This window comes from Elgaria multicarinata, chromosome 13 (assembly GCF_023053635.1).
Source record: "Elgaria multicarinata webbii isolate HBS135686 ecotype San Diego chromosome 13, rElgMul1.1.pri, whole genome shotgun sequence".
Lineage (NCBI taxonomy): Eukaryota > Metazoa > Chordata > Lepidosauria > Squamata > Anguidae > Elgaria > Elgaria multicarinata.
In genome coordinates this window covers 13,196,242-13,221,541 of record NC_086183.1, presented here as the reverse complement: position 1 = coordinate 13,221,541, position 25,300 = coordinate 13,196,242, and the positions used below count along the sequence as shown (strand labels likewise).

Genomic DNA, 25,300 nt, shown 5'->3' with positions numbered 1-25,300 from the left:
CTATGGGGACAATTCAAGGAAAATGGGTATGTGGGATGAAGCCCAACATCTAGGTTTGACTACTGTAATGTACTGTGTGTGGAGCTGCCTTTCAAGATGGCTTGGACATTTCAGTTAATTCAAAATACAGCTTTTAGGCTGTTGCTTGGCATTGGTCAGTGGGAAAATATCTGACCAGTTTTCAAAGAACTTCACTGGCTTCCTGTCCATTCATACTATTGCAGGCTGTGGGTCTTGTTGAATCTAGGGGTTAGCCCGATTGGGGGTACTGCTACATCAGGTTCTCAAAGATGCAATCAGGAAACAAGGGTTCAGATCCAAGGTCAATCACAGCGAAAGTCAGTTTGGTGAGCATGGGGGAAAGTCCAGAAGCAAGATCAAGGAAAGCCAAGATCAGATACCAATTAAAGAAAGCAAGGAGTAGCTAGCACCATGGAGAGCTCCAAGTGGGCCTGGGTTGGAAACCAGACAAGCTCATTTTGCATGTTGCTTCAACAACTGGCAGACAAATAGGACTTGGTCTTCCTGTAAGCTGCTAGCCACACTCTACAGGAAGCCTTCTCCCTTAAAGGGGTCATACTTGCTTTTGAAGCCTTTGGCTGCCATGGCATGAAGGCAACTGAAGTGTGGTGGCGGCTTCAGTAACCCTTGGAATCTGAGGATAGCAATGCAACCTTCTCTGGAATTTGGGGAGCTAGTCCTAGGGGCTCTTTTGGGGCTGAAGCTCCTGATGAGAAAGGGACATCAATGGGTGCTTCCATGGCCACATCCTCTTCTGGGCCTGAGAGGTTTATATCAGAGGCTTCTCCTCCTGAGAAGGGGGCATTGGATCATGACATGATTTCTGAGCACAGTGCAGAGTTCTGGTGTTTACCTTTAAAACTCTATACAGTTTAGTAGGACCCAAGTAACTGAAGGAAAACCTGTTCCCATACCAACTGACCTGTGCATTGAGGTCATTTTCAGAGATTCCCCTCTAATTGTCTTTGCCCTCTGAGTAAGTCAGGTGGCAACCAGAGGGAGAGCCTTCTCAGTGGTGGCACCATGTTTGTAGAATCCCCTCCCCGGAGAGGCCCATCTAACACCAACACTGTAATCTTTTCGACACAAGGCAGACATTTTATTTTATTCTCTTAGAGTTTTTTTTATGTGTTTTTCTTTTATTGGGGGCATTTTATAGGGCTGTGCACCCACCCCCTGATCCGCCTCGGAGGCCGGTTTGGAGTCCCCGAAGCAGTCCCAATTCAGCTTGGGGATGCCTCAGTGGTTGCCCGACCCGCCTTGGCACCGAAGCCAAGGCAAGATTTGGACCCTCCGAGGCTACTCAGACTTTTCTTAGTGCCGGCTGTGCAGCCGCCACCCAGAAAAGGCTCCCTTTCCCCCACTTTACCTGCTGCTACTGTCTGCCATATCCATCTTTGCATCTGGTGGCTTCTGCTGCCGCTGACACATATGACCGGAAGTAGGCCGCATGATTTTAAGATATAATGGAGGTTCTGCTGATAAGTACCTCTAGAGCCACCGTAGTTTGTGGTACTAAAGGTACTAATCAGCAGAGCCCCCGCGATATCTTAAAATTGTGCGGCCTACTTCCGGTCATATGCGTTGGCGGCAGTGGAAACTGCCAGATGAAAGGACAGAGGCAGCAAGTGGTGGTGGTGGATGGCAGGGGCAGCAGACGGCAGTGGAGGCAGCAAGTAAGGGACCACCGAGGGCCGCTCTGAAGCGCCGAGGTGCCTCGAAGCTTCAGAGCCAATTCAGATCAGCCCACCTCAGCTCGTATTCAGGGCCTCAGCCCGAGGCACTGCACAGCCCTAGTCTTTTACCTTATTTTTGTACATTGCCTTCAAATGGTGTACTGCTGAAATCAGCCCCTGCTTATGGCAGGTCTCCAGCATGGTGTAATGGACTGAAAGTGTGCTGTCCCTATCGAAAGCTTAAGCTGCACCAATGCTCCACTAGTGCCGCCCTCCTGAAACATACTTGCAAGGAAAGGATCAAGAACACAGAGGAGAACTCTGCAACACCACTTTCTGCTTTCACTGCTGCTATATAAACCAAAGGGCTTTGGCTCAGCACTTTACCCTACTTTCAAACCATGCATACTTTGAATGCCTAAAGATGAACACAAGCTGGCCAACTGTGCATGAGGAACAAACTTTAACCCACCAAAAGGTCAACTGAAAATGGAATAGCCGCCCCTCGCTCCTTTCTCTCTTTCCATCTTAAGGATATAGTACAGCCCCTGAAATCTGGGCATTTTCATTGGCTAAACAAATCTCTCTTGGGAAGCTTATTATACTGTGACGCTTGGAGTTCCTCTAGAATGTGCTGATGAGGCAGGGCATGGATGCTGCAAAGATGGAGTCTCTCAGATGGATGTTGGTGTTCCTTTCCACGTGGCACTGTTCTGCAGGTAAATCTAAACTTGCCAATTTCATTTCCTGTTCTAGATGCAAAAGGTTAGAAATACTCTCCTCCTGTAATGAAAGTACCATATTATTATTATTATTATTATTATTATTATTATTATTATTATTATTATTTCTATACCACCCCATAGCTGAAATTGTCTGGACATCAAAATAAACAGATTCAGCCTACCCTATTCCCCCCATAAACCATCTATATACCTCCTTAGCCTACACTAACTGATCCTCTATTTTAAAAGGGGGATTTTAGGAAGAGAAGGCACAGTGTGTGGCTACATTAGCTGTTGGTTATGTCTCTTAGTCAAAGAGCTTTAATTCCCCCCCCCCACCAGATCTAATCATGTTTATCTAGGTTTTCATATCTATGTTTGAGTCTAAAAATTTGGGCACGATTAGAGACAATGGATCTGTCTCACCACATTTAGCAATGGTAGGATAGCTGTGTTATCACCAATTACTGCTGTTCTGGGTGGTGATTGTGCTATTTTGCATCCATTTAAGATGATGATAACACGTCATGGAAGAAGGATGCTGTTGCACTCATGTTCTGCTTGGGGGTTTACCATGGGCAGCTGGTTGGCCACTGTGTGAACAGAATGCTGGTCTAGATCTCATGGTCTGATCCAGCAGGGCTTTTCTCATGTTCTGATGAAGTAGATTCTTCACTGCAAGATTATGCCATGATCAATTTGTTAGTCTTTAAAGCAGCACAAGACTATGGTTGCCATATTCTGACTCCACAAAACTGAGACAATTTTTTTGGGGGGGTGGGGGTAGCATTTTTTTAAAAAAAATCTGAGCAATATATAAAGGTCTAGGGAAAGCCCAATTTTTCAATTAAAACATCAACAACTGTAAAACCAGACATCTTAAATTCACTGCAACTTACTTCCAAGTAACAGATTTGAGACTTGTAACCCAAATCCAAAGAGATTGATTTTTGAAGGGCGATTTTTTTGGGAGTGACTTTTCTTTCCTTTCTCCCCTCTCTCCTTTCCTCTCCTTCACCCCCTCGTCCCCCACTCGCTCGCTCCCTCCTGTCCCCCACAAAACTCTCTTTCTTCCCCCACAAATAACCCAGCAGCTCCGCCCTGCGCTTACCCTAAAGGTCTGACCACAACCAGCCAAGCTCACCAAACTCCTTTGCATTGCATGGGACTCAGGTAGCCTGAGGAGAGCACGTGCGCCCCTCCTCGCTGGTGTTCCTCGTCTAAGCATCCGCAGGTGCAATAAGGTGAGTCACGGTGAGTGACTCAGATGAGCCTGTGGAGGAGTGCTGATGCTCTGGAAAAGGTGCCAGATTGATGCGTCTTTTTCTCTGCTGCTGCCGCTCCACTGAGCAGGCTCAAGGCACCATTTTGGAGGTCAGAATTTCTCTGACCAGCTGGACCAGGAATCTGGGATTCTTGCCCAACTGGTCGGGACATTTCAGAATCTCCTGGAAATCGGGACATTCTCGGTTTTCTAGGACGTATGGCAGCCCTACACAAGACTCTTACTTGGGTTTGCACCTATATTTTGTGGTCCCAGGGCATATGCTGATCATAGAATCATAGAGTTGGAAGGGGCCCATAAGGCCATCGAATCTATCCCCCTGCTCAATGCATGAATCCACCTTAAAGCATCCCTGACAGATGGTTGTCCAACTGCCTCTTGAATACCTCCAGTGTGGGAGAGCCCACAAATGATGCAGTAATGGTATCGAAGCTTACCTAAGTAGGTTTCAGTCAGATCAGTGCCTGGATAACAGACTCTCTGCTTGCTACCTTGAGTTCCAGGATGGAAGAAGCATGGTATATATGTGTAATCAATAATTCTATACCTTTCCCCCTTTTGTTCCTTGCAGCCATCTATAATTGGTACTGAGATATGAGAAAGTCTTAGAAACTGCTGTCGTCTCCCTCCAGGGTGTTCTTTTTGCCAAAAGAAAAGAACCCACCTGCTTAGGGTGTTCAAGCACCACTATGCACCAGGCAGTCATCCAATGCATCCCTAGCCAGAGAATAAACATGCTTCACAAATAGAGATATTGGGCTGGGTCCAGAGTAAGTTACTTGTACTCATGCCTCATTGAAAACAATGGGACAAGTTGAAGTTAATCACGACTCAACATATGTTCCATCAATATCAGTGGGAAAGAAGTTCAATCCTGTACTCAGTTACCTGGGAGTAAGCTCCATTGAGAAAAACAAAACAAAAAACAAGGCTTATTTCTGAGTACAAATGTACAGATTGCCATGTTAGTCTAGTTCCAATACATTATTCTTTGAATTCTTTAAAGGGCTTAAAAGGATGCACAGTGTCTTGGGACGTAATTCCTGTCCTTTCCTGTCTTCAGTTAGTTCCCCTTCCCCTCTCTCGTCTATTTTTTTTAATGTAAAGTCTTGTATTTCCTTTCCAGAATCAGAAGTTTTATGGAAGCTGCCTGAATTTGGAGATGTCTATCATGTCTCAGGTAACACTGGCATGTTGTGCTTAGAACTGAGTAGGGATCTCAGAAGGATCAGCCATGGACAAGCACACCCTACCCCATGCTATAGGCCAGCCTTATCCTACCTGGTGCCCTCCAGGTATTTTGGGCTATGGGCTTCTCTACATTAAGGAAAAATTCTGCAACCTTACCAGGGCTTCATCTTCTGGAGTCTTTGTGGGTTTTCAATAGACATACTATATGTGCTTCCTCTGCCCTCTTGTTTCCCCTGGTTTCTTTATGAGCACATTCCATATATTTCATTTATACAGCCAGTAGATGGCACTGCAAGATTTCTAAAGTAAGGCATGATTCTTGAATTGCACCACCTCTTTGATTTGTTATTGCATTTTTGGAGATTTTTTAAATGGCAGAATAAACCTAAAAAATTATCAGAGAGACACTGGAGGTTGATGACGTCATGAAAAGGACCAGTGAACTTCTGTGAGTGAACAATCATGAGCAAAACACCCTACAGCTTCACTTTTTCCTCTTCCTTATCCATCCTTTTTTCCTTATGTGTCATGCCTTTTTAGATTGTAAACCTAGATACAGGGTTCATCTTGTTTAATTAATCGTTTAGAAGCTGTTTTGAGAGCCTTTTTTGGCTAAAGGTAAAAGGAAATAGGTTAAATAAACAAATAAATTTGTATTAATGTTTGATTTTCTAGTGGTATTTCTCTTAATTAACTTATTTTTCTGAAATAGAAGTGTGATTGGACAGTGTGCGGGTGTGTGCCCACCACTTCCTGAAGCACCAAACTGATAGCCTTAAAAACAAATAGAAATGGCTTTAAAATGGCTCTTTCACCCTGCAGGGATCATCAAGATCCCCTTTGCTGAGATTGAAGAGCCTTTTGAAGCTTGGTACAACTCGACTGCAAGGAAAAGCCGCATCCAGTACTATCACGGTAAGGCCTTGTCGACTCCAACGTGGCTTGGCTCTGCTCAACAGAACTGACGTTGGGGTTGTGCTCATGTTACAAATTCAAACGAGGCCTAAAGTAATTTGCCTTCTCCACAAGGAATCCTGGGAAATGTAACCTTCACAAAGCTACAAGCCATGGTATTTCTCAAAAGAAGCCATGGCAGCTAAACCCGTTTCAAAGCACACTATACTGGCAATGTAAGGGCACAGTCCTTTGCATGTTTAGCACGGCTAGTTGGGGAATGCTGGGACTCGTAGGTTTTTCTGTCTAAAAATTCATAGGGTTGTGCCCTAAATCTACAGCACTATAACCAAATATTAAGCTCCATTGGTCCATAGCCTTTAATGCCCCATTACCTATCCATTTCCTGCCTAGCTATGATACACAGACCCTCTTTTCCCAAGGTCTTTTGTGAGTTGGGGTGGACAGTCCTCCATTTAAAGGGCTGCCAGAGGACAATCCTCTGATGGGCTGCCCTGTCCAATTCTGGTTTAAAGGTAAAGAATCATTACCTAAGGTAATAAACCAAAACCAAGAGAAATGCTGCTAAAAGAGGGTTTTGCTATTTACAGATTATGGAGAAGTTTAAGAGTGATATAAAAGAAGGGGGATTTGAGGAAACGAAGTCATTGTTTGAAGAAGCATTATGTACGAAGGATGAACATGTTATCTCCAAGGTATATAAATTATCGTTAAACCTTGGGACAGAAAAGGAACAAACCAAGAATTGTTTGGTAAAATGGGAAAATAACTTTGGGTATATGATCCTAATGGAAGTATGAAAACACATGTGGACAAAAGGTATAAAATATACATTAAGTACTAGACTTAAGGAAAACTTTTATAAGATGATGTACAGATGGTATATGTCTCCTTCAAAGTTAGCAAAAATCTACAGGGGTTGTATGGGAGACTGTTGGAAATACGAAGAACAAGAAGGAACCTTTTACCACATGTGGTGGTCTTGTAAAAAAGCAAAAACTTACTGGGTTAAAATTCATTCATTAATGCAAACATTTTTAAAAGATAAATATACAAATGAAACCAGAAGCTTTTTTGCTTGGACTTACGGATGAGCGATTAAAAGAAAAAGGACTGTTATTTCAATAATGTGAGTTGGGGTGGACAGGCCTCTATTTAAAGGGCTGCCAGAGGACAATCCTCTGAAGGGCTGCCCTGTCCAATTCTGGTTTAAAGGTAAAGAATCATTACCTAAGGTAATAAGTACCTGACGAGCAGACAGGTAATAACCTACCTGAAGAGCAGACAGGCACAAAAGGTCACCTGGCCATCTAGGTACTGTATTTCCATTTAAATTATTATTATTAATAATAATAATATTAAAATTTCAGTCTATATGTATACATTAACATATTTGTCCTCAGTTTGGTTGCCACTTTTCCTTTTTTGTGAGCAAACCATAAATGGCACCTTTACTACAGTTCCTTTGACCCCTGGCTTCCCTCAATTCCCTGCTTCCTTTCCCCATCCCTCCCTCAGGCTCAGGCTTCCTGTCCCTTTTCCTTCAACTATCTCTCATGGCCTCCTAGTTCTCCTACGACCTCATGGGGCCCTTTCCCACTCCATTTCCAGTCGCCCCATCTACCTAGCATCTTCATTTCCGTTCTCCCTTCCCAGGGCCGGCGCTACCATTAGGCCAACTAGGCAGCCACCTAGGGCGCAGACCTCAGAGGGGCACAGTACTGACCTTTAAGGGTCACAGTTTTATACAAATTAGCTGTTCTAAGAAAAAACACAATAAAAGGAAAATATAATAGTTCAGAAACTCTTCTTGAACAGCTGAATCGAAGTTGGCAATTTTTGGGGTGTGTGTGTGCAAGTAGCTCGCCTTGCCTAGGGCGCAAAATAGTCTGGCACCAGGCTTGTCCCTTCCTGCCACCACCACCACCACCACACAGGTCTTCCTTTCTTCTATGCCGAGTGAACTTCTCACAGACAAGCAGAAGTCCCACATCATTTACACCTTCTGTCAACCTTCTATTGCTGGCATTTTCACTGGTTTTGTGGTTACTCTATTTGTGAACATTCCGTGACTTCACAGCAGGGGCTCATCTACACCTACTGCCCTTTTGAGAGTGAGAAGGGATAATTGCGAGTTTTCCTACTTCTGGGATCGTTGATCACAGGGCCCACGTGAGCAAAGTTTCCCACAAGCAAAGGAAAGCCATTGCTGGAGAACGTGTGCAGTTCCGAAGGTGTATCGGGAGAAGGAGGAGGGACTAGACAGATGAGTACAGGACACGGATTTATTTTTTTTAAGAACTCCTCTGAGATGTGTACCTGCGCAAATACACAGCAACATGGAGGGGGGGAAGGTACTGTGCCGAAAATGCACTCCGCATCGATATGTTTATTAAAAGCAACAACACACGGTCGGCACCAAAAGACTCCGATAACCAATCAAAAAATGTGCTGGAAATGATGGACGTCCACTCCCGCACACGTCCAAAACCATTGGACATATGCTTCACAGAGGGTTGGCTTTTCACCTAGCTGGGCTCTCGTACTGAACAGCAACAGTTCTGGGAAGGGGAGGGCACACCAGCTGCAGACTTCGGGACTGTAGTGAGAGAGCTAGAAAAAACATGGCAAAAGCAGTTAGGGATATTCCTGAATAACTGAGGGGTCAACCTGAGATCAGTGTAGTGTAGTGGCTAGAGTGTTGGACTGGGAGTTGGGAGATCTGAGTTCTAGTCCCCACTCAGCCATGGAAATCCACTGGGTGACTTTGGGCAAGTCACAGACTCTCAGCCCAACCTACTTCATAGGGCTGTTGTTGTGAGGCTTATGAGGAAAGGAGGAGGATTATGTACGCCGCCTTGGGTTTCTTGGGTTTCTTGGAGGAAAAAAAAGGTGTGATATAAATGCAATAATGAATGAATGAATGTCATGTGGCCTGATAGGGCTGACCTTGATATTATCCTGGAATAAATAGTTGGTGTAGATGAGGCCGAGGACAGCCAGTGGTTCTTATGTATCTTGGGACCTGTGCATAACCTTCCCAATGTAACCTCTACTGAAAAGACAATGGAGGGTTCTTTTTTTTTTACCTCCTTCTCAGACAGTCCCTTTTTGCATTCTGTGATCCAGGACGGGTGGTCACCTATCAGATGGAGACTGAGGGTCCCTGGGGCGCCAGCTACAAGGTCACCCCGGAGACCACAGAAACACAGACAAATGTCCGGAAGTGCTTCCGAATCAATGGCACCGCAGAATACCCCGTCGTACCTCAAAGTGTCTTCCCTAAGATGGATGGATTTAAGGTGAGTCCTTCACATGTGTGTTCCAAACGAGGGCAGGAAAATAGGACACAGATAGGAGACTTTAGGGTACAGATGTCTTTTGGGCTAGATCGTATCTCTGTGTTACACGTACCAAACCCATTTCATGGTAGTATGAAGAAGATTGATCAAGCCACTCTTCAATATGTGGAACCTGCCTGACATCCCTTCCATGTAATAACTTCTTTCTTAGTAAGAGCCAAGGGATGCCCTTAGAGAGCAGTGGCAGAATATGGATTGGTGAGCAAATTCCTTACTGGAATATAACTGAGGGCCAAACCAGACATGTGAATGTATTCAACACATGCTCACCTGTTTGGATATAAAGTGGGTGGGCAAATCTACTTTTTATACTAAACACAGGGCAGGCAGAAGAGGGGAGAAAATCCTACCGCCTCCTCTGCCAACTTCCCTCACCGTGCCCACTGCTTCTATGCCTTATCACCCAGCTTGACTTCTATACTGGAAGGGAGCCGGTCTGGGCGGAAATGGCTTTGAAAGACATTTCCCCCCCCCCCTTGCGCGCCATTTGGTATAAAAACTAAAACAGCCATCCCCAACCTGATGCCCTCCAAATGTGTTGTACTCCAGCTCCCATTATCCCCAGCCAGCATGGCCTTAAGGAAAGCTTGAACTAAAGTAGAAAAAACTAAATAGTAACCCTTCCCACAAACAGGAGCAGGAAGTTCCAGAAAAATAGCATGCCATCGCAGAAAAGACATTTGTCTCAACTTGGAAGGCAGGACAAGGGACTCCAATCAAAAATATGTGGGAGCCGGTCCTCTTCAGATACCTTGATCCCAGGATGTTTGGGGCTTTACAGTATTATTTTTAACTTGTAGGGTTTTAAAAGCTAAAACCAGCGCCTTGAACTGAGCCCAGTAGCAACCTATCAGCCGTTGGAGATCATTTAAAGGTGACATATGTTTATATGTCAGCTTTATCGCGGGGATAGGAGATCTGTTGCCTTCCAGATCTTTTGGACTACAACCCCCATCGTCCCCAACCAACATGGCTGATGGTCAGGGATGATGGGAGTTGTACAAAACAAGGCTCATGACGTTCTTTTGGGCTATTTGAGCAAGGGCTTTTGTTCTTGCCCCACAATGGCAAAGGCAGCTCACGCACCCAGCGCCCCGTCTTCGCTCACTCTCAATGCAAGCCTGCTTCCCCTGCTTTCCCCTCCCGAACTCTCCAGCTGATACGGAAGGAGGACTACAAAGGTCTTCACTGCAGCGTGTGGCAGAACGTATCCTTTTGGGGTGCAAAGAAGAATGTCTACACCCTGTGGGTCACTGCTTCCGGAGACCCTCCAGCCCCTGTGCACTATCAGATGAGAGGTTTCAACAACCTCGTGGGATCTCATTACGACAAGTACAACATCGACTATCATAATTTCTCCCGCCACTTCTCGCCCAGTTTCCTGAAGCTGCCGAAGGGTATGAGTTCTTTTTTATGGCCACACTATGCTTTTTTATTATTTTTAAAGCACTCCCAAATCTCCCCCCAAAACAAATAAGGTCATAGAATAGTAGAGTTGGAAGGGGCCCACAAGGTCATCGAGTCCAACCCCCTGCTCAATGCAGGAATCCACCTTAAAGCATCCCTGACAGATGGCTGTCCAGCTTGAATGCCTCTTGAATGCCTCTAGTGTGGGAGAGCCCACAACCTACCTAGTGGTTGGTTCCATTGTCATACTGCCCTAACAGTCAGGAATTTTTTCCTGATGTCCAGCCGGAATCTGGCTTCCTGTAACTTGAGCCCATTATTCCGTGTCCTACACTCTGGGAGGATCGATAAGAGATCCTGGCCCTCCTCTGTGTGACAACCTTTCAAGTATTTGAAGAGTGCTATCATGTCTCCCCTCAATCTTCTCTTCTCCACGCTAAACATGCCCAGTTCTTTCAGTCTCTCTTCATAAGGCTTTGTTTCTGGACCCCTGATCACCCTCATTGCCCACCTCTGAACCCTCTCCAGCTTGTCTGCATCCTTCTTGAAGTGTGGTGCCCAGAACTGGATGCAATACTCAAGATGAGACCTAACCAGGGCCGAATAGAGGGAAACCAGAACAGGGAGCATTCCAGTGCAGTTAGAGCACAGGGATGTGTGCTCCAAGTCTCCCTATTTACCAGGAATGGTCCCCCTCCTGCTGGGCTGGGGAATTTCAGGCTTCAGTCAGGATCGCCATCAAAGGTAGCCATGTTTGGGCACCTGCAAAGGGCCCACAGTGCAGCAGGGGCCCATGGACAAGTGTCTCATGGAGTTGCTCCTCCTTTTCACCCTTTCAACCTGTCTGTTCACCTGTTCTGGCCCAGATAATGGTGGTGGTTAGGAGGAAGAGCAGGAGATGTGGCTGCCTAGGTGCTCACTGCCTCTCTGCCTGTCAAGCATTGAGCAGGGGGTTGGACTTGATGGCCTTTATAGACCCCTTCCAACTCCATTATTCTATGATTCTACGATTCTATGAAGCAAGCAAGTGGTAGCAATGCCGAGATAGATGATGAGGAGCAATAGCAACCAGTGACAGTGGCAATGAGAAAGTAGACTCAGAGAACACAGAGGGTGGGGTCATGGTGGCAGATTCTGGGAGTGGGGTAATGGTGACAGCTGATACCCCTACTAATAAAAAAAGTGTCACAAGCCCTGCCACCATTACATCACTGGGTGTAGAACGGCTCAGAGGTAGAAAGCAAAACAGTGCGCTATATCCAGTCCAAACGTATTTAGCGATGCGTCTCTCCCAGGTATGGATTGCCAGTGGCCTCCGGGGCAAGAAGGTGAGCACCACATCCTGGCCAACCCCATGCATGATTTTGTCTCGAGGAAAGCAGACAGGGGCTACCAGCTCTTCCGTCACTACAGGCGGAAGCACAGGAAGGACTACGGCACAGAGAAGGAGCTGGAGCACAGGGCCCACACCTTCATCCACAACATGAGGTATGGGATGGGGCAAGGGGGGAAGGGGGCGCCTCCCATTGACCCTTCAAAATAGACTGCGTTGGTACTGATATGCGGTCGTGAACTCTGAAGCTAAATGCCACCCTATGCATGTTTAGACAAGAGAGAGAGAGAGACAGAGACAGAGACAGAGACAGAGAGAAGTCCTACAGCTCTCAGCATTCTGGGCAATGCTGGGAGTTGTAGGACTTTTTCTATCTCAACATGCATAGGATTGCACCCCAAGTGCCCTGCTCTAGACTGAGTCCTGGCTCTTTGCAAAGCAAATACAGGGACATATACAACAGAGAGGTCAAGCACACAAGTTTCAGTCTGATGGGGTTCAGGCTAAGGCAGGAGTGGTCAAGACAGCAGGCAAAGGTCAGAGCATAAGCAGGCAGGTAGATACATGGGGGTAAGGGTAAGGCAGCAGGCAGAGAACACAGTTAGGCTGTCAGATACAGTACACAGTCAAGAAACAGCCCTATAAATAAGGGGCAAACAAGAGAAAATACTCTAAAACAGGGGTGGGGAACCCAGATCCAGGGCCCAAATCCAGCACTCTAGAGTTCCCCCGATCATTTGACGCTTTCCCACCCTCCCAATTCCAAGACGTTGAAATGCCTCTCTTAAGGCTAAATTATTGCCAGTAAGAGCTTAGCTACAATAAGCTTTTTTGGAGGTGTGTTTTTGGCTCCTCCCCTTTTGGCCCTGCCCCCTATGAAACTGAATTTGGCCTGGGCTGAGACAGATTCCCCTGCCCCTAAATGAAGGACTCCGTACGAACCCGCAGCAGGACTTTCTCACCGTTCTGCATGGCCTCTCCTTTTAGGTTTGTCCATTCCAAGAATCGAGCCAGCCTGTCTTTCAAGCTGGCATTGAACCACCTGGCAGATCGCACGCCGGAAGAGATGGCTGCAATGAGAGGGTTACTGCCAGATAAAACCCCCAATGATGGGGAGATTTTCCCCTTAGAACTGTATTCTGGCATTATCCTACCTGAGAGCATTGACTGGAGACTCTATGGTAAGTGGCCTGTATTGCTGTCTGCTCTGACCTTCCTGTGTCCACCGCAAAATAAACCCACTGAAATGACCCAAGCTCTACCGCCTAAGCCCTTCACAGCTTTGGCTTTCCTCATCTCTTCATGCCAATATCCTGATACATCCCTGTCCATTGATGTTCACTCATACATCTCTACTGCCCTGCACCATCCAAAGGTCTCCTGGGCAGGATCAACACAACTGCTTTATAATGGTTTATAACGGTATTGACAACTGTTGGGGCCCAGGACACATTCCACATACCGTTTTCAAACTGCTTTCGAAGTATTACCTCCTGCTTGGAATAGATCTGGCCCTGTTCCCTCAAAAGACTCCGCCCTTTCACTGTTGCTGCCCCTTACACCTGGACAAGCACACCACCTGTGTAATGTCTATAACTTTCTATAACTTTCTTCAAACTCCTCCCCCAAACCCACGTTTTCTGTGATGTTCTTGTGGACAAACCCCTTGTTCACACTGCCTACTGTAACTCAGCGTTTAACCCAGCCTAAGGATGTGCAACAGAAAGAAATGTAATCCCAGAAGGGAAAAGGGCCATTGCGACCATCATATATATAGGAACTGCACATGGCAAAAAACATAAGGTAAAAACAAACCAACAGCTGTGTCCAACCTCCCCACCATTCTTGGGATGGAAAAATTGCTGCCGCCCCCAAAGGGCACGGAGCCCCCTCAAACAGCTCCGTGCCCAGCCCCTCTACTCGTGGGGAGGAAGGGAGAAGCTGGGACAGGCACCCACACTGCCCACGGTCCTCAGTATCGTCCTGGCACCACAGGCAAAATAGGAATAACCAAGGTCTGGGTTATCCCAAGAAAATGGAGGGGTCATCCTTGCTTGCACCAAGGATGCCCTGCGCATCTAGGGGGGACTCAGGGGGGAAAGGCTAGCATAGCCATGCCCTCTGTCTCTGTATACACATGCGAATGGGCTAAGGAAGCAGTACAGAATGTCAGGCCAGGCCTGGGTACTAGGCCCTTGACTTGGGGAAGGAACGAGTTTCTAAAACTAACAAACGTAACGAGGCAAACTTCAATTCAATCTACCTTTTTTTAAAAAGTACACCAGAAAGTTTGTTGTGCCTGACACATCATTCCGCCTCAGAGGCGATGTTCCTTTGTTAGCTTCATCCCACGTAGCTGTTTCCCTCAAATTATCCCCTACAGCGTAAAGCTGTTGTTGTTGTTGCTAGCTAAATCACACCCCGGGCGGCAGCGCTCCTAAGATCCTTTGCATACCAGGAAATGGGTTTAAAGGGGGAAATGTAAAAAATTATTAAAAAATCAATGGATGATCTAATCTGACTCAAATTTGGAATGCTTAAAGCTCTCCTTAATATCCATTACTGTGCCAATTTTGATGTCTTTATCTTAAAAACTTACACAGATATTAGCATTTGTTTAATTTTTCTTTAAACATATCAAATCCTGCTCCTGCGCCCCCCAGTGGCCACTTGGAAAACAACAAATGATTCGCTCCAAAATACCTCGATTCTTTTCCCTTTATATCACAATTAAAGCAGGATGGATGGGAGTGCTTCACAGTCAAAGCAGATTATAAGATGGAAAACTTCGGAGTCCTTCACAATAAAAGCAGATTCTAAACTGGAAAACTTTGGAGTCCTTTGCACGCAGTTTGCAGTGATTGCACAGTATAACGCTGGTGTGATAAAGCTTTGTATCTCCCGTAGAGATGTTGGAGAAATCTGCAACCATTCAAATGAGTTTGGATTCCTAGAAATCCGGTCGGCAGATTCAGCAGCGCACCAGCTGTTTCTGAGTCTCACAAATTCGGCAGACTAGCAGATCAGTTTTTCGTTTGGGAGGAAGATTCGGACCAGGACGCATTAACGAATGTGCATTCGTGCGTTTGCATAAGTCGCCTTCGTCATAATGCAAATTAGTGCAGGTGGAACAAAAGTCTGTCCTGTAAAAAAAAATCCTATTCCGTCAATGAGCAAATGATGGAATGAGCCACAGTGGCCAACCGGATAATAAATAAATAAATAAATAAATAATTTCTTACCCGACTCTCCATTCTGATCAAGGCGGGGAACAACAATAAATGATAAAATACATAAAACTGAATTAAAACATAATATACATTGTTTAAAACATCCTAAAAACATCTTAAAATTCCACTGGATAGGCCTGCCGGAAGAGATAAGTCTTCATAGCTTTCTGGAATGCTAGTAGACTGTTAAGGTGATGAGTCTCCTCCAGCAGGCCATTCCAGAGTCTGGGATCAGCAGAAGAGAAGGTCCTCTGGGTAACAGTTGTCAATCTAGTTTTGGTTGACTGAAGTAGATTCTTCCCAGAGAACCTGAGTGTGCGGGGCAGATTGTATGGGAGAAGGTGATCACGCAGGTAGCCTGGACCCAAACCATGTAGGGCTTTAAAGGTAATTACGAACACTTTATACTTTGCTCGGAAACTAATTGGCAGCCAGTGAAGAGATTTTAAAACTGGTGTGATATGGTCACCCCTAGGTGTACCAGTGATCAGCCTGGCTGCCATATTTTGAACTAGTTGAAGTTTCCAGACTAGGCACAAAGGTAGCCCTATGTAGAGCGCATTGCAGAAATCAAGTCTAATTCTTTACATGTCAGACAAAACATTATAGGCACAGGCCTGCCGGAAGAGATCAGTCTTTATAGCTTTCTTGAATGGTGGAGTCGTGCTTAAGGGCTGTTTGGATCTCGTCCTTGGGTGAAAAGAACATTGATCTAACAGTAGTAGACAGTTAAGTTGACGAGTCTCCTCCGGCAGGCCATTCCAGAGTCTGGGAGCAGCAGAAGAGGATGTCCTCTGGGTAACGGTTGTTTGCATACCCCAGTGGGAAGCCACAAGGCAGAACATGAGCACAATGGCTTCCTCCTGCTGATGTTCCCCAGAAATTGACATGCAGAGGCACGCTGCCCACCTCTGCTACTAGAGGTCATCTATAACCATCATGACTAGTCGTAGCCAGTGATAAAATTCTCCTCCATGAATTTCTCTAACCCCCTTTTAAAGCTATCCAAGTTGGAGGCCATCGCCACATCTTGCAACGGCAAATTTTTGGAAGGCTTTGGTAAATTGGTTTTGAAAGCACTCCTTGGAGGTTCGCCTCACTTTGGCGGTGAGCTTTGGCTCGAAACGATCCCAACCGATTTGCTCCCCATTCGTCGCAGGTGCAGTGACGCCAGTCAAGGATCAAGCCATGTGTGGCTCCTGTTGGAGCTTTGCTACTACCGGGGCTTTGGAAGGAGCCATCTTCCTCAAGGTAAAAGGGGGGAAAAGAGCAGTTTCCTAAAGGATCAGACTGGTGATTGCCAATGCTATGTGAATTTTAAACTAATCACAATTCATTGTAACATCCCATTGAAATGGCCTTTGCATTAACATTGTTTTAAAGAGCAACCCTATGCTCTTAGACAGAGTCGCTGGGGGGCATAGGATAGTTTGGATTCTTGGAACCGAGGTCGGAGACAGTGCTCTGACCTTGGATCCAGAAGTCCAAGATACCCTCCCCTCCCTCTCCCTACCGACATGGAGAGAACTGCGCCGGCTGCCTCTCTGAGCTTGCAAAAGCAACCTCGGAGGGAAGGTAAAGGGGGCATTCCTGTAGCAAGGAAGAGAGGGGACTGGGAGGCTGGCTTATGAAGATTCCTCCAATTTCTTGAGCCCTCCTTCCTTCCCCCTCCCTGACATCTCAGCTATATGGGCAAAAATCCCGTCTTGCTGAAATGTAGAGTGCAAGGAGAACAGAGGCAAAGAGTGCCAATGCAGGAATCCGGATAGGATTTATTATTATTATTATTATTATTATTATTATTATTATTATTATTATTATTATTATTGTTTAATTATTATTGCATTTATATCCTGCCTTTTTCCCAAGGCAGCATACATAATCCTCCTTCTCTCCATTTTATCCTCACAACAACCACCCTGTGAGGTAGGTTGGGCTAAGAGTCTGTGACTGGCCCAAAGTCACCCATTGGCGAGTGGGGACTAGAACCCAGGTCTCTCAACTCCCAGTCCAACACTTTAGCCACTGCACCACACTGCCTCTGGATTGTGCCCTTAATAGATGTTATTTGTATAAGGACAAGTTTAAGCACTTCATCCAATTTCCAATTTGATTTATTTTTGCCAGATGTATATAATATATTCTGTACAACCGTCTTCATTTCATGTTATCATTTTATCATGGGTGGCCACTTAAACATTGCCACAAAAAGAGGAAATGCACCAACCCCCCACAAGAAAGAGGATGAAAGAGGGCACAGATTTGCATGGAATTTGCATATGCTCATTTATATGTATAAATGCACATTTGGAGATAATTCCTATGATTTAAATAGCAATATAATACATCATAGCAACCAGGGCACCTGAGTACAGCCTACCGGTTCGATCCCCTACCCAGGTGCTACGTGTTGACAGGCAACAGTTCTTCTGATTCTTTGTCTTTAAACTGGAATTGGATGAGATGTCCCATCACTGTTGTGAACCACCCAGAGAGCTTCAGCTATGGGATAGTACCAAAATGCAATCAGGGAGCTTCGGCTATTGGGTGGTATAAAAATGCAATAAATCATCATCATCATCAATTGCATTTCTATACTGCCCAATAAGCTCTCTCAATAAAAGAAATACAATAAAATAGTGGACAGTCCTTTTTAAAAGAGGACACATGGCCACCTTACCCTCTTTCTCAGGATAAGAACTACCCCATTCATCTTAGTTCCACTTTTCACAAGAATGTTTCGTGCTTGGCAGAGGAGAAGTGTGTCTCCATAGTTACGGACTCTATATTTCGATAGTCGCTTGACCTGGGGCCATGGAACGATGGGCACAATATACAGACCTTTCAGGGTTTGCCTGCGTGCTGATTCTGAGTCTCATCTTGTTTATTGATATGGACACATGGTGCGATTTTACATTGTTGGTTTTATATGGTGTACATGTTTTGAAAGCTGGGAGTTGTAGGACTTCCCATCTAAACATGCATAGACTTGTGCCTTAAGACTACTTAATTTAAAAGGCTAACTTAAAGGCGTGTCTCCACCCTTTCTGAAAATTGAGAGATGCAAGACCCATTGTAGTTCTTGAGGGAGAGCATTTCCGTACTTCGGGGGCAACACAGAAAAAAAAGGCATTTCACATGGGTCTGTGTAGGTGATGGTGACCTCAAAACAACTTCTCCTGTAGATTTTAACAACCTGGCAGGTTCATAGCAAGATGAATGATCCCTTAGATAGCCAGACCCTAAACCTTTTAGGGCTCTAAAGGTTAAAACCAACACCTTGAGTTGAACCTGGAAAGCAACTGGCAGCCATTCCAGGTCTTTCAAGACAGGTAGACTATGTTCCCTTTTAATATGACCCATTGCCCTTGAGTGCAGGATTTTTCTTTCAAAGATGGACAGCACACCAAGGAAAGGTGGCAGTCAAGATCAGGACTGTAAAACGGCAAGGTGGGGCTTTAACCCTTTCCCCTCCACTACAGGGGAAAGTTCCAATTGATCCATATCACACCTCCCTTCCCCCACGCCTGGTATGTGCACAGGGGGGAAAGTTCCTATTGGTTTGGTTTGCACATAACGACAACTCAGAGTATGGGTTATTGTGGAATTGTGGGTTAGAGTTACATGCCAACCCTGCACTATTGTTTAACCATGAACAACCCAGGAAGTGAACCCATTTTTTTTGTTGGTCTGTGAACTCTGGGTTCTTCATGGTTGACAAGCCATAGTTAAACCATAGTGCAGGTTTGCATGTCATGACAACCCACGGTTCAACAATAACCTATAGTCAACCCGTTATTACGTGCAAACCAGGCCATAGACAGGATCACCGGAGGGAGGGGGAGAACCAAAAGGTTAAAGCACTCTTTTTCCCTATGCCAGGATCCCAATCAAGATCCCCCCCACAAAACTGGCTACCTGTGAAAGAAAAATCCTGCACATAAGGACAAAGAATGTGGTTAATGTAATGTATAATTTGGGACACAGTCATGCATTTGGCCAGAGTTTCAATGAAAGCTTGAGTTCAACCATTGTGCCTTCTTCTCTTTAACTGCCCAGACTGGACAGCTGATGCCTCTCTCTCAGCAAGCACTGATGGACTGTTCCTGGGGCTTTGGGAATATTGGTTGTGATGGCGGCATAGCATGGCGGGCCTTTAAATGGGCCAAGGAGCATGGCGGAATACCAACTGATGAGTCCTATGCACCCTACAGTGGCCAGGTAACCAAGGCATCTACAATGGGCAAATGTGCGAGTCTGTTCGCGTCAAAGTTGAGCTCAGTTCTGATGCTGAAAACAAGTTTCGGGGCCCATCTACACAGCACCACTTTCACTGATGATCCCCACTCCCCAAACCCACAACATTGCAGTTGTGAAGTGACAACCACCACGATACATGGGCAGGGGCTCTGGACGTTTTCGTTTCTTCTGCTCAACTCCGTAGCAGTGAAAGGATGCCTCTTCGCTCCTATGCAGCTTCGAATCAACAGGTGCCCATCCTCTCTCAGCTGTGCTTCTTCAGAGTTGCAAAGCTTTGAATAAACAGATCCCCTCCCTGCAGGCTCAAGTCCTCATAAAGTGAAATGGAGAAGTTATTTCTGAGTAGACATGCAAACGTGTCCCCCCCCCTCACCCCTTTCTTTCCCCATGTTGGCAGCTGCACCCCTAAGCGTGGGTGAAGTAGGAAAGACTGAAGTACCCTATATTGAAATTGCACAACTGCAAAAGAATGCCACAATGAGGAGCGGAAAGGCAGCGACTGAGCCCGCATTTGCAACTGTGCAGTTTCAAAGCAGCAGGGCTTCCTCCCTTCCTCACTCCTGTACTTGGCAAATTACAACCATAGAATCATAGAATAGCAGAGTTGGAAGGGGCCTACAAGGCCATCGAGTCCAACCCCCTGCTCAATGCAGGAATCCACCCTAAAGCATCCCTGACAGATGCTTGTCCAGCTGCCTCTTGAAGGCCTCGAGTGTGGGAGAGCCCACAACCTCCCTAGGTAACTGATTCCATTGTCGCACTGCTCTAACAGTCAAGAAGTTTTTCCTGATGTCCAGCTGGAATCTGGCTTCCTTTAACTTGAGCCCATTATTCCGTGTCCTGCACTCTGAGAGGATCGAGAAGAGATCCTGGCCCTCCTCTGTGTGACAACCTTTTAAGTATTTGAAGAGTGCTTCAATAAGGCAATAAGTTACTTCTGGGTAGCCGTGTTTAGCCCTCTGCTCTCACCATGCCCCTGCCCCACACAATGTTCCCTTCAGCCAATCAGCGCTGCTTCCATCTTCCTGCTGAGATCACATGGACTTCCAAACCACAGTGAATCCACAGTGATGGGAAAACCCATCATAAAATAAGTTTGTGGGGGAAAACGGATTTAGGGCAAGAAACACCAGAGACGGGTGTGCATCACATGACACAATCGATGGGGGTGGAGTAGAGCTGGAGTAAAGGCCCTGTGTAGATACCCCCTGATCTGGGCCATGTGCACAGAAGCACTCTGTTCCTTCATTGTACTCAGTGTAGGTCTGCCCTGAGCCACTCTTTTGCACCTGATTTTGCAGTTGATAGGCCTTGAGGTTAAAGTAAAAAACCAAATAAACAAATAAAATAGATCCCCCAAACCTAAGGTCTGCTCACCCCTCATATGTCCCAAGAGGAGCCCTAAACAAAGATCATAGAATCATAGAATAGTAGAGTTGGAAGGGGCCTATAAGGCCATCAAGTCCAACCCCCCGCTTAGTGCAGGAATCTACCCTAAAGCATCCCTGGCAGATGGTTGTCCAGCTGCCTCATGAATGCCTCTAGTGTGGGAGAGCCCACAACCTCCCTAGGGAACTGATTCCATTGTCGTACTGCTCTAAGAGTCAGGAAGTTTTTCCTGATGTCCAGATGGAATCTGGCTTCCTGTAACTTGAGCCCATTATTCTGACTCCTGCACTCTGGGATGATAGAGAAGAGATCCTGGCCCTCCTCTGTGTGACAACTTTCAAGTATTTGAAGTTGCAGTGGGATCTAAGAATGCGCCCCTTGATTTAATTATTGGCTAAACAGCTATGGCCTTAGAAGGTCATCTGTGGCTATGCGTAAATTCTAAGTGTCCTCCACAACTTCCTTCTCTCCCAGAATGGATACTGCCACTACAATCAATCAGAGTTCCAAGGTGATCTGTTAAGATACGTCAACATCCCATACGGGAACATCACTGCGTTGAAACAGGCTGTCTTCAAGAATGGACCAGTGGCTGTGAGCATTAACGCCTCCCCAAAGTCGTTCACATTCTATGCCAGTGGTATTTATTATGACCCTGAATGCGGTGAGTCATGGCTTATCCATTTTTGCTTCCCCCCCCCCTTGCTATAGTGTTAACGTGCTTCAGTCAGCTTGGTCCTATAGAGTTAGTCTAGCTCAAGAGTGATGTCACAGGCACTAGCCAGGGGGTGCTGAGCCTCTTTCAGAGTTTTGCTATAATCTGAGGCCTGCAACTATTTAGGAGAAATTAAAGTGGAGGTGGGGGGAGAAAGAAGTTTGTGGAGGCTGATGGAATCCTTTGCTGCGCTGAAGTTACTGTGCTGCTGAAGAAGTTCAAGGGCTTGGCTATACGGCTTCTTTACCCCGACCTAAATGCGCATATTCATGTTTTAGGTTGCATGACGCAGCCGTCCATTTGCCTCAGCGCTGGGTTTTAACTGTAATACGCATATTTGCATTCGCGATTTACCCCAACTTTTAGATCGGGTCCAAGTTTGCACCATGTTATGGCTGTATGTCTTTGGGGGAGTTATGTCAGATTTTGATATGCGGGCAGAGCTTTGAGGGTAGGATAACGTGATTGGCCCATTTCCCGATTTTGCACCAATCCGCTGCCTCCTTTGTTCGTGCCGATTTTAGTTTGAAGTCTCTCTCCAGAGCTCCGCAGAGAAAGCTTCTTAATACAAATTCATTCCTCTGTTTACATATATATTCCTTTCCCTCTGTAGCCTCATCCCCACCCACCCCACTCCCGGTTCATGGAGGCTGGTTCTTTGAATTTCCTTACGAGGAGCAATGGGGACAAAGCGGGAAACAGGCAGCCAGCCTCCTTCCTTTCCCTCTGTAGCCTCGTCCTCTCCCCCCACCCCGCTCCTGCTCGGTTTGTGTGTTATATTAGTCTGCAGAACTCTGCAGATAAGAGTTATAGCTTCGTTGGCTTCTACTCTTTGTCATTGTATATGGGACAACTGCAATAATGCGCAAGTGCGCATTAATAACTCACTATAAAAAAATTAATAATTCAGGAAATAAATCGCTGTTGCTGCTGCAGTGTGACACTCTTTACCTACATTTGAATCAATGAAAAATCAGGTTTTTATTTAATGAGCTCTCCCACTGTAGTATAGACCGGGGCCAATACAACCCTCTGCATTTCATTCCCTACAGTGGTGCTTTGCATCACCGTTACCACTAGGTGGCAACAGCATACCATTCTAGCATCTCTTGAAAATACCGTCTCCTACCACGCCCGTCCATCCATAGAAAAAACCTACATAGCTCGACTCTGTGAATTGCATGCTCCTTTGTCATTCTTAGCCCTACCCCATCACAGACATCCATTCTACAAAAGTTTATGGCAGGATAAATGTGTTAGACGTTAAGGTCCCACAGGTCTCTTTGTTGTGTTTACTGCAGTAGACAACTCTCTGGAAATGATTTAATTTATGCATTCATGAAGCCTATTGGAGTCTCTTGTGTGTGAGAGAAAAAAAGAATGTCTAACAAGTCTTCAGCAATGACATTTCCCCTGCTGCCCACTGTTCTTTCAAGTACACAATTGGGCAACAGCTTCCAGAGCTCTGAGCCCTAGCCTGGTAGGCTGGCAATGGTAAGGATATTGTTGGCGATCCATTCTGCAAATCATATCTCGAAATGCTGCAGTGATTAAAAGCAGCAGCAGCGGCCGACATTGCAAAAATGCCCCATCCCCAATCTTGCAGGTCCTGCATTATCTTGGAGATTGCAAGGTAGGGTGCTAAATGCAAAAGAAAACAGGGCTCCTGCACCTTTAATAATACGCCTTCTGAAATTTCTTCTCCTACGTACATATTAAAGGTGCAGGAACCCCTGTTCTCTTTTATTGCAGTGTTGTCAATTTGTTCCGTGGTAAAGCATCTGCTTTGCATGAAGCGGTTTCCAGGTTCAATCTCTGGTTCAGTCAGAGCAGGTTGCAGATGACACAAAAGGCTGTGACACTGGTGAACAGGAGCCAATTAAAGGAGACAATACTAGAAGGCAGGTGGACCAATAGTTTAATCTGCTCTAAGGGGAGCTTCAAAGAAATTTCATAATTCATTGATTGATATCCAGCATTTCACAACAACCTTGCAAGTAAAGCCACAAACGCTACTGCTGGTCTACTGACTGCACTTACCTCTGTTGGATTAGATCCAGATTTAAGCTAGATCAACTGAGCCAGTGAAATGCTACACAATGACTTGGTTCACATGATCATGACGGGGGAAATAAGCCACAACGATTTATTTTCCCCACGCACATGCCGGTCTCCAAGAACCCATAGGTGGTTTGTTAACCAAGGCAACAAGTCACCATCTCCAGGTTCGCAAGACAGGGCAAGCTGTGTGGGTAATTATGCAAATCCCCTTGGCACTTGCAGTAGGGGGAAATAAGTCACCATGGCTTATTTCCCCCACCATGATCATGCAAACTAGGCTAGAGTCAGACGATCCTGCTGAACAGGATGAGCTGTGGTGTGTGGGGAGAGGGTTTCCCCCCAAAGTTGGGCAAGGGGACGTTCTGCAACTGAAGCTCTTCTTGCGTAAGGCAGATCCTGCATCCAACCCTTTCTGTATGACATATTTGATAGCCTCAAATATGAAAAGGCACCTATTTCACAATAGCTATCTAAAGGCAGATCTATGCACCACAGGAGGACAGGTGAGTGATGATTTATAGGCCTGCTGCAGTATTTGGACGTCTAAGAGCCTACATTATGTAGGGTGACCATATTTGGGAAACCAAAAAAGAGGACACCTAGTGTGTGTGTGGGGAAGCAGCTTTCTGAGTCCTGCAGAAAGTACATTATTCCCCCGCCACCTTCAAGAACCCGATTGGAGTGGAGGAGGGGAAAAGTTTTCATTCTGCACCACCACCATCCACTCCAATTGGGGCCTTTTCTATAATGTCCACGAATGACCCACTTTCCCCTTTAAGACCTCAATTGGATCTCGGGGTGGGGGAATGATGTGCCTCAAGAAAGCATGTCATTCCCTCCTGCCATGCTAATGGCAGCTTTAAAGAGGAAGGTGTGTCATTCCAGGACATTATTGAAAATTATAGAAAATCCCCCCTGACACCATGGAAAGAGCAAAAACCAGGACAAATCCGGGGAAATCCTGACAGTTGGTCACCCTAACATTATGGTCCTGGGCTGTAGAACAGTGTTTTGACTGAGACCAAAGGGCATACTAATTGTGAACAGAGCAGTCTGTAAGGAATGCATCTATTCATCACCTTGTTTTTGCTATAGGAAACAGTACAGTCTTGAACCATGGAATGTTGGTTGTGGGCTTTGGCATCCTGCAAGGCGAGACATACTGGCTGATCAAAAACTCCTGGTCTACCTACTGGGGAAACGACGGCTACATTCTCCTTTCAATGAAGGACAATAACTGTGGGGTGGCCAGTGGTGCCATATACCCCGTTCTAAAGTGAGTCTGTCCACTGACCAGAAAAAAACACACAGCACTCTGGCTTGCTCTTGTGCATTTCACAGCAGCTTACATGTGCAGGAAACAGGTGATCAAAAACCACTGTTGCCTTTTCACATTCGCATATTAAGCTACTGTTCACGGCACAGTTACAAAGGCTGGTTGAAACGTTGGCCACTCTATTCAAGAGTGAACTGCTCACATGGAGGCTCTTGGCAGGCATGGAGTGGTTTGGTTCTAATACCATCCAGGCCTGTGGCTTGCTCAATTTTGGGGTGTGATATGTAAGGCACCAAAAGTGAGGACAGAAGGAGCAAGGCTCACTCATAGAGCACATGCTTTAGATCTGGAAGGTCCCAGGTTTAGTCCAAGGGACCCCCTAGTTAGAAGGATTGCATCTCAGGTGATGTGAAGATCCCTGGTTGAGAGGTGGAGAGCTTCTGTCAGAGTACAT

The 25,300-nt window shown here is 45.9% G+C and overlaps 1 protein-coding gene across 1 annotated transcript; it reads left to right on the top strand.

The window, feature by feature from the left end:
* The first annotated feature begins 1,600 nt into the window (after positions 1 to 1,600).
* LOC134408329 (digestive cysteine proteinase 2-like) lies at positions 1,601 to 24,850 on the top strand. The gene is made up of 11 exons (XM_063140582.1): positions 1,601 to 1,697; positions 4,834 to 4,887; positions 5,721 to 5,813; positions 8,943 to 9,115; positions 10,332 to 10,572; positions 11,878 to 12,070; positions 12,903 to 13,096; positions 16,305 to 16,396; positions 19,205 to 19,366; positions 21,269 to 21,458; positions 24,666 to 24,850. The coding sequence occupies exons 1-11, from the start codon at positions 1,601 to 1,603 to the stop codon at positions 24,848 to 24,850; spliced, it is 1,674 nt and encodes a 557-aa protein (XP_062996652.1).
* Positions 24,851 to 25,300: the final 450 nt, after the last annotated feature.